We start from the raw sequence: 14,213 nt of genomic DNA, 5'->3' as shown, positions 1-14,213 counted from the left end.
GGAGATGGGGCGTTGGCCATTGGGGGCGGGGCCAAGGGAGAAGCGCGGGCTTGGTTCCCGCGCTAGGATAATCATGGCGGGAATAGAGAAGCAGGAAGGAGGGGGCGTCGCACGGTGCGAGCCGAGGTCACGGGGGGAAGCCGAGGTCGGCCAGAGTTTGCTGACTTCTGGGAGCAACATGGGGGAGTAATTACGCTAGCGGGGGATCTAGCGGGGGGGGGGGGAGGGGGGAATTACTGGGTTGCTGCTGCTGGGGAGAGGGGGGAGCTGGTATGGGAGGGGATGGGTGGGGGGGCACCGCCTGGGGGAGATACAGCTGCGTGGTAACCGGGTGAGGAGCTGGAAAAAGGGGATGGCTAATCGACAAGGGGGGGTGGGGGGGGTGGTAGGAAGCCCCCCAACCCGGCTGATCACGTGGAACGTGAGAGGGCTGAACAGGCCGATAAAGAGGGCACGGGTACTCGCACACCTTAAGAAACTTAAGGCAGATGTGGTTATGTTACAGGAAACGCACCTGAAACTGATAGACCAGGTTAGGCTACGCAAAGGATGGGTGGGGCAGGTGTTCCATTCGGGGCTAGATGCGAAAAACAGGGGGGTGGCGATATTAGTGGGGAAGCGGGTAATGTTCGAGGCAAAGACTATAAGTGGCGGATAACGGGGGCAGATACGTGATGGTGAGTGGCAAACTACAGGGGGAGACGGTGGTTTTGGTAAACGTATATGCCCCGAACTGGGATGATGCCAATTTTATGAGGCGGATGCTAGGACGCATTCCGGACCTAGAGATGGGAAAGCTGATAATGGGGGGAGATTTTAATACGGTGTTGGAACCAGGGCTGGATAGGTCGAAGTCCAGGACTGGAAGGAGGCCGGCAGCAGCCAAGGTACTTAAAGATTTTATGGAGCAGATGGGAGGTGTAGACCCGTGGAGATTTAGCAGACCTAGGAGTAAGGAGTTCTCGTTTTTCTCCTATGTCCATAAAGTCTACTCGCGAATAGACTTTTTTGTTATGGGAAGGGCGTTGATCCCGAACGGAGGGGAACGGAGTATACGGCTATAGCCATTTCGGATCACGCTCCACACTGGGTAGACTTGGAGATAGGGGAGGAAACAGGAGGGCGCCCACCCTGGAGAATGGACATGGGACTAATGGCAGATGAGCGGGTGTGTCTAAGGGTGAGGGGGTGCATTGAAAAGTACTTGGAACTCAATGATAATGGGGAGGTCCAGGTGGGAGTGGTCTGGGAGGCGTTGAAGGCGGTGGTTAGAGGGGAGCTGATATCAATAAGGGCACATAAAGGGAAGCAGGAGAGTAAGGAACGGGAGTGGCTGCTGCAAGAACTTTTGAGGGTGGACAGACAATATGTGGAAGCACCGGAGGAGGGACTGTACAGGGAAAGGCAAAGGCTACATGTAGAATTTGACTTGCTGACTACGGGCACTGCAGAGGCACAATGGAGGAAGGCACAGGGTGTACAGTACGAATATGGGGAGAAGGCGAGCAGGTTGCTGGCACACCAATTGAGGAAAAGGGGAGCAGCGAGGGAAATAGGGGGAGTGAGGGATGAGGAAGGAGAGATGGAGCGGGGAGCGGAGAGAGTGAATGGAGTGTTCAAGACATTTTATAAAAAATTATATGAAGCTCAACCCCCGGATGGGAGGGGCAGAATGATGGGCTTCTTGGATCGGCTGGAATTTCCCAAGGTGGAAGAGCAGGAAAGGGTGGGACTGGGAGCACAGATCGAGGTAGAAGAAGTGGTGAAAGGAATTAGGAGCATGCAGGCGGGAAAGGCCCCGGGACCGGATGGATTCCCAGTCGAATTCTATAGAAAATATGTGGACTTGCTCGCCCCGGTACTGACGAGGACCTTTAATGAGGCAAAGGAAAGGGGACAACTGCCCCCGACTATGTCTGAAGCAAAGATATCGCTTCTCTTAAAGAAGGAAAAGGACCCGCTACAATGCGGGTCCTATAGACCTATTTCCCTCCTAAATGTAGATGCCAAGATCCTGGCCAAGGTAATGGCAATGAGAATAGAGGAATGTGTCCCGGGGGTGGTCCACGAGGACCAAACTGGGTTTGTGAAGGGGAGACAGCTGAACACTAATATAGGGAGGCTGTTAGGGGTAATGATGATGGCCGCACCAGAGGGGGAAAACGGAGATAGTAGTGGCGATGGATGCCGAGAAAGCATTTGATAGAGTGGAGTAGGATTATTTGTGGGAGGTGTTGAGGAGATTTGGTTTTGGAGAGGGGTATGTTAGATGGGTGCAGCTGTTGTATAGGGCCCCGATGGCGAGCGTGGTCACGAATGGACGGGGATCTGCATATTTTCGGCTCCATAGAGGGACAAGGCAGGGATGCCCTCTGTCCCCATTATTGTTTGCACTGGCGATTGAGCCCCTGGCGATAGCGTTGAGGGGTTCCAAGAAGTGGAGGGGAGTACTTAGAGGAGAAGAACACCGGGTATCTTTGTATGCGGACGATTTGCTACTATACGTGGCAGACCCGGCGGAGGGGATGCCAGAAATAATGCGGATACTTGGGGAGTTTGGGGATTTTTCAGGGTATAAATTGAACATGGGGAAAAGTGAGTTGTTTGTGGTGCATCCAGGGGAGCAGAGTAGAGAAATAGAGGACCTACCATTGAGGAAGGTAACAAGGGACTTTCGTTACCTGGGGATCCAGATAGCCAAGAATTGGGGCACATTGCATAGGTTAAATTTAACGCGGTTGGTGGAACAAATGGAGGAGGATTTCAAGAGATGGGATATGGTATCCCTGTCACTGGCAGGGAGGGTGCAGGCGGTTAAGATGGTGGTCCTCCCGAGATTCCTCTTTGTGTTTCAGTGCCTCCCAGTGGTGATCACAAAGGCTTTTTTTAAAAGGATTGAAAAGAGCATCATGGGTTTTGTGTGGGCCGGGAAGACCCCGAGAGTGAGGAAGGGATTCTTACAGCGTAGCAGGGATTAGGGGGGGGCTGGCACTACCGAGCCTAAGTGAGTATTATTGGGCCGCTAATATTTCAATGGTGAGTAAGTGGATGGGAGAGGAGGAGGGAGCGGCGTGGACGAGATTAGAGAGGGCGTCCTGTAGGGGGACTAGCCTACAGGCTATGGTGACAGCCCCATTGCCGTTCTCACCGAGGAACTACACCACAAGCCCGGTGGTGGTGGCTACACTGAAGATTTGGGGACAGTGGAGACGGCATAGGGGAAAGACTGGAGCTTTGGGGGGGTCCCCAATAAGAAACAACCATAGGTTTGCCCCGGGGGGAATGGATGGGGGATATGGAATGTGGCAAAGAGCAGGAATAACGCAACTGAAAGATCTGTTTGTGGATGGGAAGTTCGCGAGTCTGGGAGCGCTGACCGAGAAATATGGGTTGCCCCAAGGGAATGCATTCAGGTATATGCAACTGAGGGCTTTTGCGAGGCAACAGGTGAGGGAATTCCCGCAGCTCCCGACACAAGAGGTGCAGGACAGAGTGATCTCAAAGACATGGGTGGGGGATGGCAAGGTGTCAGATATATATAGGGAAATGAGGGACGAAGGGGAGACTATGGTAGATGAACTAAAAGGGAAATGGGAAGAAGAGCTGGGGGAGGAGATCGAGGAGGGGCTGTGGGCAGATGCCCTAAGCAGGGTAAACCCGTCGTCCTCGTGTGCCAGGCGAAGCCTGATTCAGTTTAAGGTATTACACAGGGCGCATATGACTGGAGCACGGCTCAGTAAATTTTTTGGGGTGGAGGATAGGTGTGCGAGGTGCTCGAGAAGCCCAGCGAATCATACCCATATGTTTTGGTCATGCCCGGCACTACAGGGGTTTTGGATGGGGGTGACAAAGGTGCTTTCAAAAGTAGTGGGGGTCCGGGTCGAACCAAGCTGGGGGTTGGCTATATTTGGGGTTGCACAAGAGCCGGGAGTGCAGGAGGCGAGAGAGGCCGATGTTTTGGCCTTTGCGTCCCTAGTAGCCCGGCGCAGGATATTGTTAATGTGGAAAGAAGCCAAGCCCCCGGGGGTGGAGACCTGGATAAATGACATGGCAGGGTTTATAAAGCTAGAGCGGATTAAGTTCGTTCTAAGGGGGTCGGCTCAAGGGTTCACCAGGCGGTGGCAACCGTTCGTCGAATACCTCGCAGAAAGATAGATGGAATGGAAAAAAGGCAGCAGCAGCAGCCCAGGATCGGGGCGGGGGTGGGAGGAGGAGGAGGAACCAGAAGGACTCTCAGGGTTGTTAATATATACTGTATAATATGTATAGGTCGTTGAGACAGATAATTATATATTGGACTGTTAAATTATATTTTTGGAGAGTGTTACTTGTGATAAGGCAGTTGCCAATTAGGGTTAGTTTTCATTTTTGTTATTTATTATTTATTCATTTTTTGTTTATAAAATAGGTCATTGTTATTTGTGTTGTTATAATATTGTGTAAAGGATGCACAATGTACTGTGTTGGTTGACCAAAAAATTTCAATAAAATATTTATTAAACAAAAAAACCCTTGTACCGACCCTCTCAAGGAGAATTTCACCCTCTCCAATTTAATGAACCCTGCCATATCGCTGATCCAAGATTCCACGCTTGGGGGGCCTCGCATCTTTCCACTGAAGGAGAATCCTTCGCCGGGCTACCAGGGACGCAAAGGCCAGAATTCCGGCCTCTTTCGCCTCCTGCACTCCCGGTTCCTCTGCCACCGCAAATATTGCGAGCCCCCAGCCCGGTCTGACCCTGGATCCTACCACCCTCGACACCGTCCTCGCTACGCCCTTCCAAAATTCCTCCAGCACTGGGCATGCCCAGAACATATGGGTGTGATTTGCTGGGCTCCCTGAGCACCTAACACACCTGTCCTCACCCCCAAAGAACCGGCTCATCCTTGTCCCGGTCATGTGTGCCCTGTGCAGCACCTTAAACTGTAGGAGGCTGAGCCTCGCGCACGAACAGGAAGAGTTCACCCTCCCTAGGACATCTGCCCACGTCCCCTCTTCGATCTCCTCTCCCAACTTCTCCTCCCACTTACCTTTCAACTCCACCACCGAGGCCTCCTCCTCCTCCTGCATCACCTGGTACGTTTCCGAGATCATCCCCCCCCCCCCCCCCCCCCCCCCCCCCGAGAGCACCCTGTCCTGTACTGTGTGTGGCAGTAGCCGCGAGAATTCCACCACCTGCCGTCTGGCAAACGCCCTTACCTTTAAGTACCTGAAGGTGTTCCCCAGGGGGAGCCCGTACTTCTCCTCCAGCTCACCCAAGCTCGCGAACTTCCCGTCCACAAACAGGTCCCCCAACTTTCGTATTCCTGCCCTGTGCCACCCCGAAAACCCTCCACCTGTTCTTCCTGGGGCGAACCGGTGGTTCCCCATAATGGGGTCCACGCCGAGGCCCCAACTTCCCCCCTATGCCGCCTCCACTGCCCCCAGATTTTGAGGCCCGCCAACACCACCGGGCTCGTGGTATACCTCCCTGGAGGGAGCGGCAACGGCGCCGTTGCCAGCGCCCCCAGACTCGTGCCCACACAGGACGCCGTCTCAAGCCTCTTCCATGCAGCCCCCTCCCCCTCCATCACCAACTTGCGCACCATCGTCACATTGGCGGCCCAGTAGTGCCCACAGAGGTTGGGCAGCGCCAGCCCCCCCCCCATCTCTACTCCACTCCAGGAACACCCTTCTCACCCTCGGAGTCCCTCGCGCCCACACAAACCCCATTATACACCTGTTAACCCGCCTGAAAAAAGCCTTCGGGATAAACACGGGGAGGCACTGGAACAGGAACAAAAACCTTGGGAGCACTGTCATTTTGATTGACTGCACCCTACCCACCAAGGACAGCGGCAACGCGTCCCACCTCTTGGACTCCTCCTCCATTTGCTCCACCAGCCTCGTGAAATTAAGCCTATGCAGGGCCGCCCAGCTCCTGGCCACCTCGACCCCCAAATATCTGAAGCTCCTCTCCGCCCTTTTTAGTGGGAGCTCGCCAATCCCCCTCTCCTGGTCCCCTAGCTGAACTACGAACAGCTCCCTCTTCCCCATATTGAGCTTGTACCCCGAAAAGTCCCCGAATTCCCCAAGGATCCTCATTACCTCTGGCATTCCTCCCACCGGGTCCGCCACATACAGCAGCAGGTCGTCCGCGTAAAGCGACACCCTATGCTCCTCCCCACCCCGCACCAACCCCCTCCAGTTCCTCGGCTCTCTCAGTGCCATAGCCAGGGGGGGGTTCAATCGCCAGTGCGAAGAGCGGGGGGGGGGGGACAGGGGACACCTGTCTCGTCCCTCGGTGCAACCGAAAGTACTCAGACCTCCTCCTATTTGTGGCCACACTCGCCATCGGGACCTCATACAACAGCCTAACCCACCTGACAAACCCCTCCCCAAACCCGAACCTCTTCAGCACCTCCCACAGGTACCCCCACTCTACCCTATCGAAGGCTTTCTCAGCGTCCATCGCCACCACTATCTCCGCCTCCCCCTCCCTCGCCGGCATCATGATAACGTTCAAAAGCCTCCGCACATTCGCGTTCAACTGTCTCCCCTTCACAAACCCCGCCTGGTCTTCATGGATGATCTGCGGCACACAATCCTCAATCCTTGTGGCTAAGACCTTCGCCAGCACCTTGGCATCTACATTTAGCAAGGAAATCGGTCTGTAAGACCCACATTGCAGGATCAAGGAGATCAGTGCCCGGGACATCGTCGGGGGTAAAGCCCCCCCCTTCCTTGCCTCATTAAAGGTCCTAACTAACAGCGTGCCCAACAGGTCCATATATTTTTTACAGAACTCGACCAGGAAACCGTCCGGCCCCGGTGCCTTCCCCACCTGCATGCTTCTTATCCCTTTGATCAGCTCCTCCAGCCCAATCGGGGCCCCCAGTCCCGCCACCAGCCCCTCTTCCACCTTTGGAAACCTCAATTGGTCCAGGAAATGGCCCATCCCTCCCTCCTCCCGTGGGGGCTCGGATCGGTACAATTCCTCGTAGAAGTCCCTGAAGACCCCATTGATGCCAACCCCACTCCACACCACGCTCCCTCCCCTGTCCTTAACTCCCCCGATCTCCCTAGCTGCATCCCACTTCCGAAGCTGATGCGCCAGCATCCGGCTTGCCTTTTCCCCATACTCGTAGATCGCCCCCTGGGCCTTCCTCCACTGCACCTCCGCCTTCCTGGTGGTCACCAGGTCGAATTCGGCCTGGAGGCTGCGCCTCTTCCTCAACAATCCTTCCTCAGGCTCTTCCGCATACCTCCTGTCTACCCCCACCATCTCTCCCACCAGCCTCTCCCTCTCCCCCACTCCTTGTGGGCCCTAATGGAGATCAGCTCTCCCCTCACCACCGCCTTCAGTGCCTCCCATACCATCCCCACTCGGACCTCCCCGTTGTCGTTGGTCTCCAAGTACCTCTCTATACTTCCTCGGACCCGCTCGCTCACCTCCTCGTCTGCCAACAGCCCCACCTCCAAGCGCCACAGCGGGCGCTGGTCCCTCTCCTCCCCCATCTCCAAGTCCACCCAATGCGGGACGTGGTCCGAAATGGCTATTGCCGAATACTCGGTATCCTCTACTCTCGCTATCAGCGCCCTACTCAAAATGAAACAGTTGATTCGAGAATAAGCCTTATGGACATGTGAGAAAAATGAAAATTCCCTAGTCCCCGGCCTTGCAAATCTCCAAGGGTCCACCCCTCCCATTTGGTCCATAAATCTCAACACTCTAGCCGCTGCCAGCTTCCTACCCGTCCTGGAGCGATCCAGTGCCGGATCCAACACCGCGTTATAAAGTCTCCCCCCATTATCAGGCCCCCCACTTCCAAGTCTGGGATCCGACCCAACATACGCCGCATAAAATCCGCATCGTCCCAGTTCGGAGCATACACATTGACCAGTACCACCCTCTCTCCCTGCAACTTACCACTTACCATTATGTACCTACCGCCATTATCTGCCACAATGCCCGACGCCTTGAACGACACCTTCTTTCCCACCAAGATCGCCACCCCTCGATTTTTGGCATCTAGCCCAAAATGAAACACCTGACCTACCCACCCTTTACTCAGTCTTACCTGGTCTGCCACCTTCAGGTGTGTCTCCTGGAGCATAACCACATCCGCCTTGAGCCCCTTCAGGCAGGTGCGCGAACACGCGGGCCCGCTTAACCGGCCCATTCAGTCCCCTTACATTCCAGGTTATCAGCCAGATCAGGGGGCTACCGCCCCCCCTCCCCCGCCGACTAGCCATGACCCCTCCTCGGCCAGCCACGCACCCCATACCCGGCCCGTTCCCCACAGTGGCATACCCCCGTCACGACCCCCCCCCCCACTCACTCCAGCTCCTCCTTGACCTTAGCAGCAGCAACTCGGCCTGAACAAAGGCCCACGCCTCCTCCGGAGAATCAAAATAATGGTGCTGGTCCTCGTAGGTAACCGACAGTCGCGCCGGCTGCAACATGACAAACTTCACCCCCTTCCTGTGCAGCACCGCCTTCGCTCGATTGTACCCGGCCCTCCTCTTCGCCACCGCCGCACTCCAGTCCTGGTATATCCGAACCTCCGCGTTCTCCCACCTGCTGCTCCTCTCCTTCTTGGCCCACCTGAGCACACACTCCCAATCGGCGAACCGATGGAACCGCACCAGCACCGCCCGCGGAGGCTCGTTAGCCTTGGGCCTCCTCGCCAACACTCTATGGGGCCCCTGGAAGGACCCCGCTCCCATCAGCGAGTTCAACATGGTGACCACATAGGCCCCCACGTCCGGCCCCTCCAGGAGGCCCAGAATCCGCAGATTCTTCCGCCTCGACCGATTCTCCATCTCCTCGAACCGCTCCTGCCATTTCATGTGGAGCGCCTCATGCGCCTCCACCTTCACCGCCAGGCCTAAGATCTCATCCTCATTGTCCGAGATCTTTTGTCAAGCCTCTCGGATCGCCACCCCTGGGCCGTCTGTGTCTCCAGCAGCCTTCATCGGCTCTAGCAGCGTTTTAATCTCTCTGAGGCAGCGCTGGATACCCTCCTGTTGCTCCTCCGCCCACTGCCTCCACGCTGCCTGGTCTCCGCCCGCCGCCATTTTGTCCTTCTTCCCTCCCTTCTTCAGGTCTACCACCATCTTTTTTGTCGCTCCGCTCCTAGTTAAAGCCATATACTGACGGGGAGCTATTATTAACTCCTTCCCACACCGGGAAACGTCGAAAAAGTGCCCTTGGGGGCCCTGTAAAGAGCCCAAAAGTCTGTTTTTGCGGGAGCCGCCGAATGTGCGACTTAGCTCCGCATAGCCGCAACCGGAAGTCTCAAGAGGGAATCCTTTTGGCAGTGTTCGCTTCCCCAATCTGCCCCAAAAAGTCTGTGGAAACTCCTGAAAAAGGTCTGAGAGTCTGCTCCAGACGGGAGCTGCCGAATGCGCGACCTACTCCTCCATGGCCGCCACCGGAAGCCTCGGCCCTGCTTCTTCAATGGCCTTGGTAGATCTTTTCACAGTTGTTCCCTCTGCTGCTAGAATTCACCTTTAATAAAGGCCCTCAAGTCAGCTTGCAGCCTTTAAGCTTGCCCTTCCCCCGCCTGCATGCTGGAAGAGGCCCCTCTCTCCCCTGCAGCTACAGCCAAATCTTTTACTGTTTCTGCCGGGTCTGGTAACCAAGTGACATACCATCCCTGGGGGACACTGTCGGGGGAATGTTGCAGTCTTCTTCCCACACCGGGAAATGTCAAACAAATGCCGTTGGGGACCCTGTAAAGAGCCCAAAAGTCCGTTCCAAGCGGGAGCTACCGAACATGCGACCTAGCTCTGCATAGCCGCACCCAGAAGTCCATGATTCTATATTATAATTGACATTAGTGATGATTGAGCATTTACAGATAGCATGAGCCATGCACAGCGAATTCTGTCCCTAGTCAGCTCTGAGTTACTTCATCTCTGAGGTTTTGCTACAGTAAGATAAAATCACCTCAAAACTCCAAGATTCGGTAGGCGAAAAAACTGGTATTTCCACACTTTATCCATATCTAGGATAAGATCAGCACCAGGTACAACTGTGATGTCGCCCATGATTAAAAACTCAAAAAGGCCTGCTTACAGTCACCTCTAGAGTCAGAGTCATTATTATGATGCAGAAGGCCATTTGACCCATCAACTCCATGTCAGCTCACTGTAGGGCAATCTGGTCAGTCCCATTACCTCATTCTATCCCTGTAGCCTCACAAGTTTCCTTCCCTCAAGTGCTCAATCAACTCCCCTTTCTTTGATATACAACGGGCAAGTGTCTGTACAACACCTACAAAATCAGTTAGCGTCTTGGGAGAAAATGGAGCATAACAAAACAATTTAATTTCCAACAGTTACATCTTTTTTGTTCTAATAATAATAATAACTATCTTTATTAGTGTCACAAGTAGGCTTACATTAACACTGCAATGAAGTTTCTGTGAAAATCCCCTAGTCGCCACACTGCGGCACCTGTTTGGGTACAGAGGGAGAATTCAGAATGTCCAATTCAGCTAACAACGTGTCTTTCGGGAATTGTGGGAGGAAACCGGAGCACCCGGAGGAAACCCACGCAGACACGGCACAGACAGTGACCCAAGCCAGGAATCGAACCCGGGTCCCAGTCGCTGTGAAGCAACAGTGCTAACCCATGTTAAAACTGCATCTGAAAAATTGCTTTTTCATGTTGTTATTTCATGTGACGTATACATGCAGTTCACAAAGGATGACATTTCTGTAACCCCATGCACTCTGAACGGAAGTCAGATAAAGCATTTTCACACAACTCACCCAGCAGCTGGGAACAATTCACCAGCCTGCTTGTTTGAAAACGGCGTTAAGATTCATTATGAATTACATTAATGGAAACCGTTCCAATATAGGAAAAAGGGTTAAAAGCCCAATTTGCATAAAATAACTGCATTTAATTGCGGCAATCTTCACAGCTGCTAAAATTATATTCTAAATTAGCAGGGAAATAGAAATTCAGCTCGCGCACTTCGAGTCTTCAGAATATGCTAACAGGTAGAGAACAGCACTGGATCAGCTAACAAGATTTGTTGATTTTTTTTTTGTTGCAGATATTATTGGCATGGCAATATGAAAATGATATCCGAAAGGCGGTTTGTCAAATCAATTAGAGAGCAGTTCTAAATCCCTCCGTTAAGTGCAATGATCAGGATGGCCTGAAACCTAAAGTTGAATCAGTACCGGCTGTGTATGCCACAGAAAAATCAGGTTATGGCAGGTCTTCAGAAACCATGGGACAGTCTGGTGCCAGTTTGTGAAATCTCTGGCCTGCATGGTACTCTAATATACAAATAAGTATTTGAAAAACTATCAACAAATCATTTTAAATTGCATATTGGATTTTTTTTCTCAAAAAGCCTCAATAATAAACCCAACATGGCTAATAAAAAAATTAAAACTAATCAATATGCAATTTTAAAAAGGTTTAAAAAACAAGTCCATCAGCTCAATCAATAAGTTGACTTAAAAAAATGCTCCAAGTATAAACAGTCCAAACAAAGATGGATTGGTTTGGTTGGTCACCATGTGCACATTTCCCTCAAGACTTCGTCAAGCATCAACTGAAGACTGCCCCCTCCTGACCAGCTCAAGGTTTGCCAAAGTTGAAGCTGTTTACCACCTCCTAGTGGTGAGCAAACAAAACACAAAACTGATTGCAGAGAAACAAGGATTCTTACACTCTCATCCAGAAGCTCAATGGAAAATAGCTTTCCCTCTCCACGGGAGTTGCTCCATGTTCTAATCTGACTCTTATTGGTAACACGAGCCCGGATTGTCCACCTGGGGAAAAGGAGAGATTTAATAGAGCCTTTTTATTTCACAACTTAAGCCAATTCAACAGAATAGACTCTGAGCAGAGATTATACCTAACAACCTTGTTAATACTCTGGCATGACAGGCAAAAATCAATTTGTAGAATATTCTAAAATGTTTTGTTACTTGTGAAACACTGCAAAGGATTAATGAGCTCATCAAAAGAGAAGCAGGACTTGTCCTCAGGAAACAAAACAGATTTTCTTTCTTCTGTGCCTTGCACATCTTGAAAACTTCCTTCAAAGTTACCCATGAACAAGCACTCTTGGAATATTTATGTACATTTAAGATGCCTTGAGCTGCAGTGTTGTAATTGCAAAAAAGTAGGGGGAGGGTACTTTGCTCATCCAATGCCATCCCCCCGCCCAAGCCTTTGGGGGGGGGGGGGGGGGGGGGGGGGAGGAGGAGTAGGAGAGAGACGACAACCTGATTTTAGACACAAATATCTGAAGTCTGATCAAATTTTCATATTTTGTTTGGATCAACTATTCACATTTCACAAAACACCCATTTTATTTGCTCTCCTGAAAATTCCCCCCGGCCAGGTCAAACTCAGTCAACAGTGACATTCTTGGCAGAGCTCTATTAACATTCAGAAACATTCTTACATGTAGAATACTGCATGCGCTGCACATTTTATAGTGTATCTGAGTTAATAAAAAGCAAAAAATATATATGTTGACTTCACCTCTTCCGTCTCAGTGTTACCCAAGAATTTCTTCAATTTACTAACAAACCAAGTGGCTACTCTAAAGTATTTTTCTTAATAAAGGTCATAACCAACTTGTTTTGCGATTGTATACAGTGTAGCAACCTTGTGCATCCCTCACTTTGTTTGCCCCACCACTGACAGCTATATCTTCAGCTGTCTGGGCCCTAAACACAAACTCCCTTTAAGGTGCTCCCTCTGCAAGAAACCAGTTAAAAGGTGTGGCACAGTGGCTAGCACTGCTGCCTCACGGCACCGTGAACCCGGGGTCGATGCTGGTCCCAGATCACTGTGTGGAGTTTGCACATTGGATTGGATTTGTTTATTGTCACGTGTACCGAGGTACAGTGAAAAGTATTTTTCTGCGAGCAGCTCAACAGATCATTAAGTACATGGGAAGAAAATAAAATACATAATAGGACAACACAAGGTAATTCTCCCCGTGCTTGCGTGGGTCACACCCTCACAACCCCAAGGGTAGGTGGATTATCCACGCTAAATTGTCCCTTAATTGGGAAAAAATGAATTGGGTACTTTAAATTTAAAAAAAGTTCAAGTTTGCCTTTAACCAAGTATTAGGTCACCTGTCCCAAAGTCTCCCTTCCACAACTCAATGTTTGATCATTAAACATGTATTTTACCACATGAAAGACACTCCAAAATTGCAATTTCTTGCTGCTAATGCTATGTTTGGATGGAAGGAACCATTAAAGATACAATGCAACTAGTATAAGGAATGAAGCTTTTTAACAGAAAAAATACCCCAAATCATGAAGCAACAATTCACTGAAAATCAAGATTGGGTGGTGACAGGGATAATCTTTTGGGTGTGTCTCAGCTGTGCCTCAGTAGCATTATTGATCCGAGTTAGGAGATTCTAGGTTTAAAGTCCCAATCCAGAGATATGACCACAAAATTCAGGCCGACGTTCTATTACAGTAACAATATGGTAAGAAGTTTTATAACACCAGGTTAAAGTCCAACAGGTTTGTTTCGATGTCACTAGCTTTAGGAGCGCTGCTCCTTCCTCAGGTGAATGAAGAGGTATGCTCCAGAAACATATATATAGACAAATTCAAAGATGCCAGACAATGCTTGGAATGCTCACATTCCAAGCATTGTCTGGCGTCTTTGAATTTGTCTATATATATGTTTCTGGAGCATACCTCTTCATTCACCTGAGGAAGGAGCAGCGCTCCGAAAGCTAGTGACATCGAAACAAACCTGTTGGACTTTAACCTGGTGTTGTAAAACTTCTTACTGTGCTCACCCCAGTCCAACGCCGGCATCTCCACATCATGAGTAACAATATGGTCAACCCAACAATCTGATGCTTGGTTTGTACTCAGGCTGGACATCAGTGGTCCCATAACATCATTGTGAATAATAGGGAAATTCCTCCTGGTGCCCTGACAATATTTCTCCCTCAACCAACCTCACTCAAAATAAACGTTTAATCCGTTATTATTTCAGTACTGTTTGCAAGGCTTTACGATGCACATATTAGTAGCTGCACTTCAAATAAAACCCTATGATTAGCTCTTTTTTTTTGGTTCATGTGAGCATCACTGGCTGGACCAGAATTTATTGCCCACCCCCTGATTGCCCTCAAGAAGGTGGTGGCGGTGAGCTGTCTTCCTGAACTGCAGCAGTCCATGTGGTGCAGTTACACCCACAGTACTGTTCGGG

At 51.1% G+C, this 14,213-nt stretch overlaps 1 protein-coding gene across 2 annotated transcripts in view; it reads right to left on the bottom strand.

The window, feature by feature from the left end:
* rpa1 (replication protein A1) overlaps positions 1-14,213 on the bottom strand; it is a 93,838-nt gene that overhangs the window by 35,599 nt on the left and 44,026 nt on the right. For both annotated transcript variants that reach the window (XM_072469871.1, XM_072469872.1), the window contains exon 8: positions 11,680-11,782. In XM_072469871.1, coding sequence (XP_072325972.1) covers positions 11,680-11,782 — 103 coding nt within the window. The remainder of the gene's footprint in view (positions 1-11,679; positions 11,783-14,213) is intronic.

Source organism: Scyliorhinus torazame, chromosome 12 (assembly GCF_047496885.1).
Source record: "Scyliorhinus torazame isolate Kashiwa2021f chromosome 12, sScyTor2.1, whole genome shotgun sequence".
Classification (NCBI taxonomy): Eukaryota; Metazoa; Chordata; class Chondrichthyes; order Carcharhiniformes; family Scyliorhinidae; genus Scyliorhinus; species Scyliorhinus torazame.
This window is presented reverse-complemented; position numbering and strand designations above follow the sequence as displayed.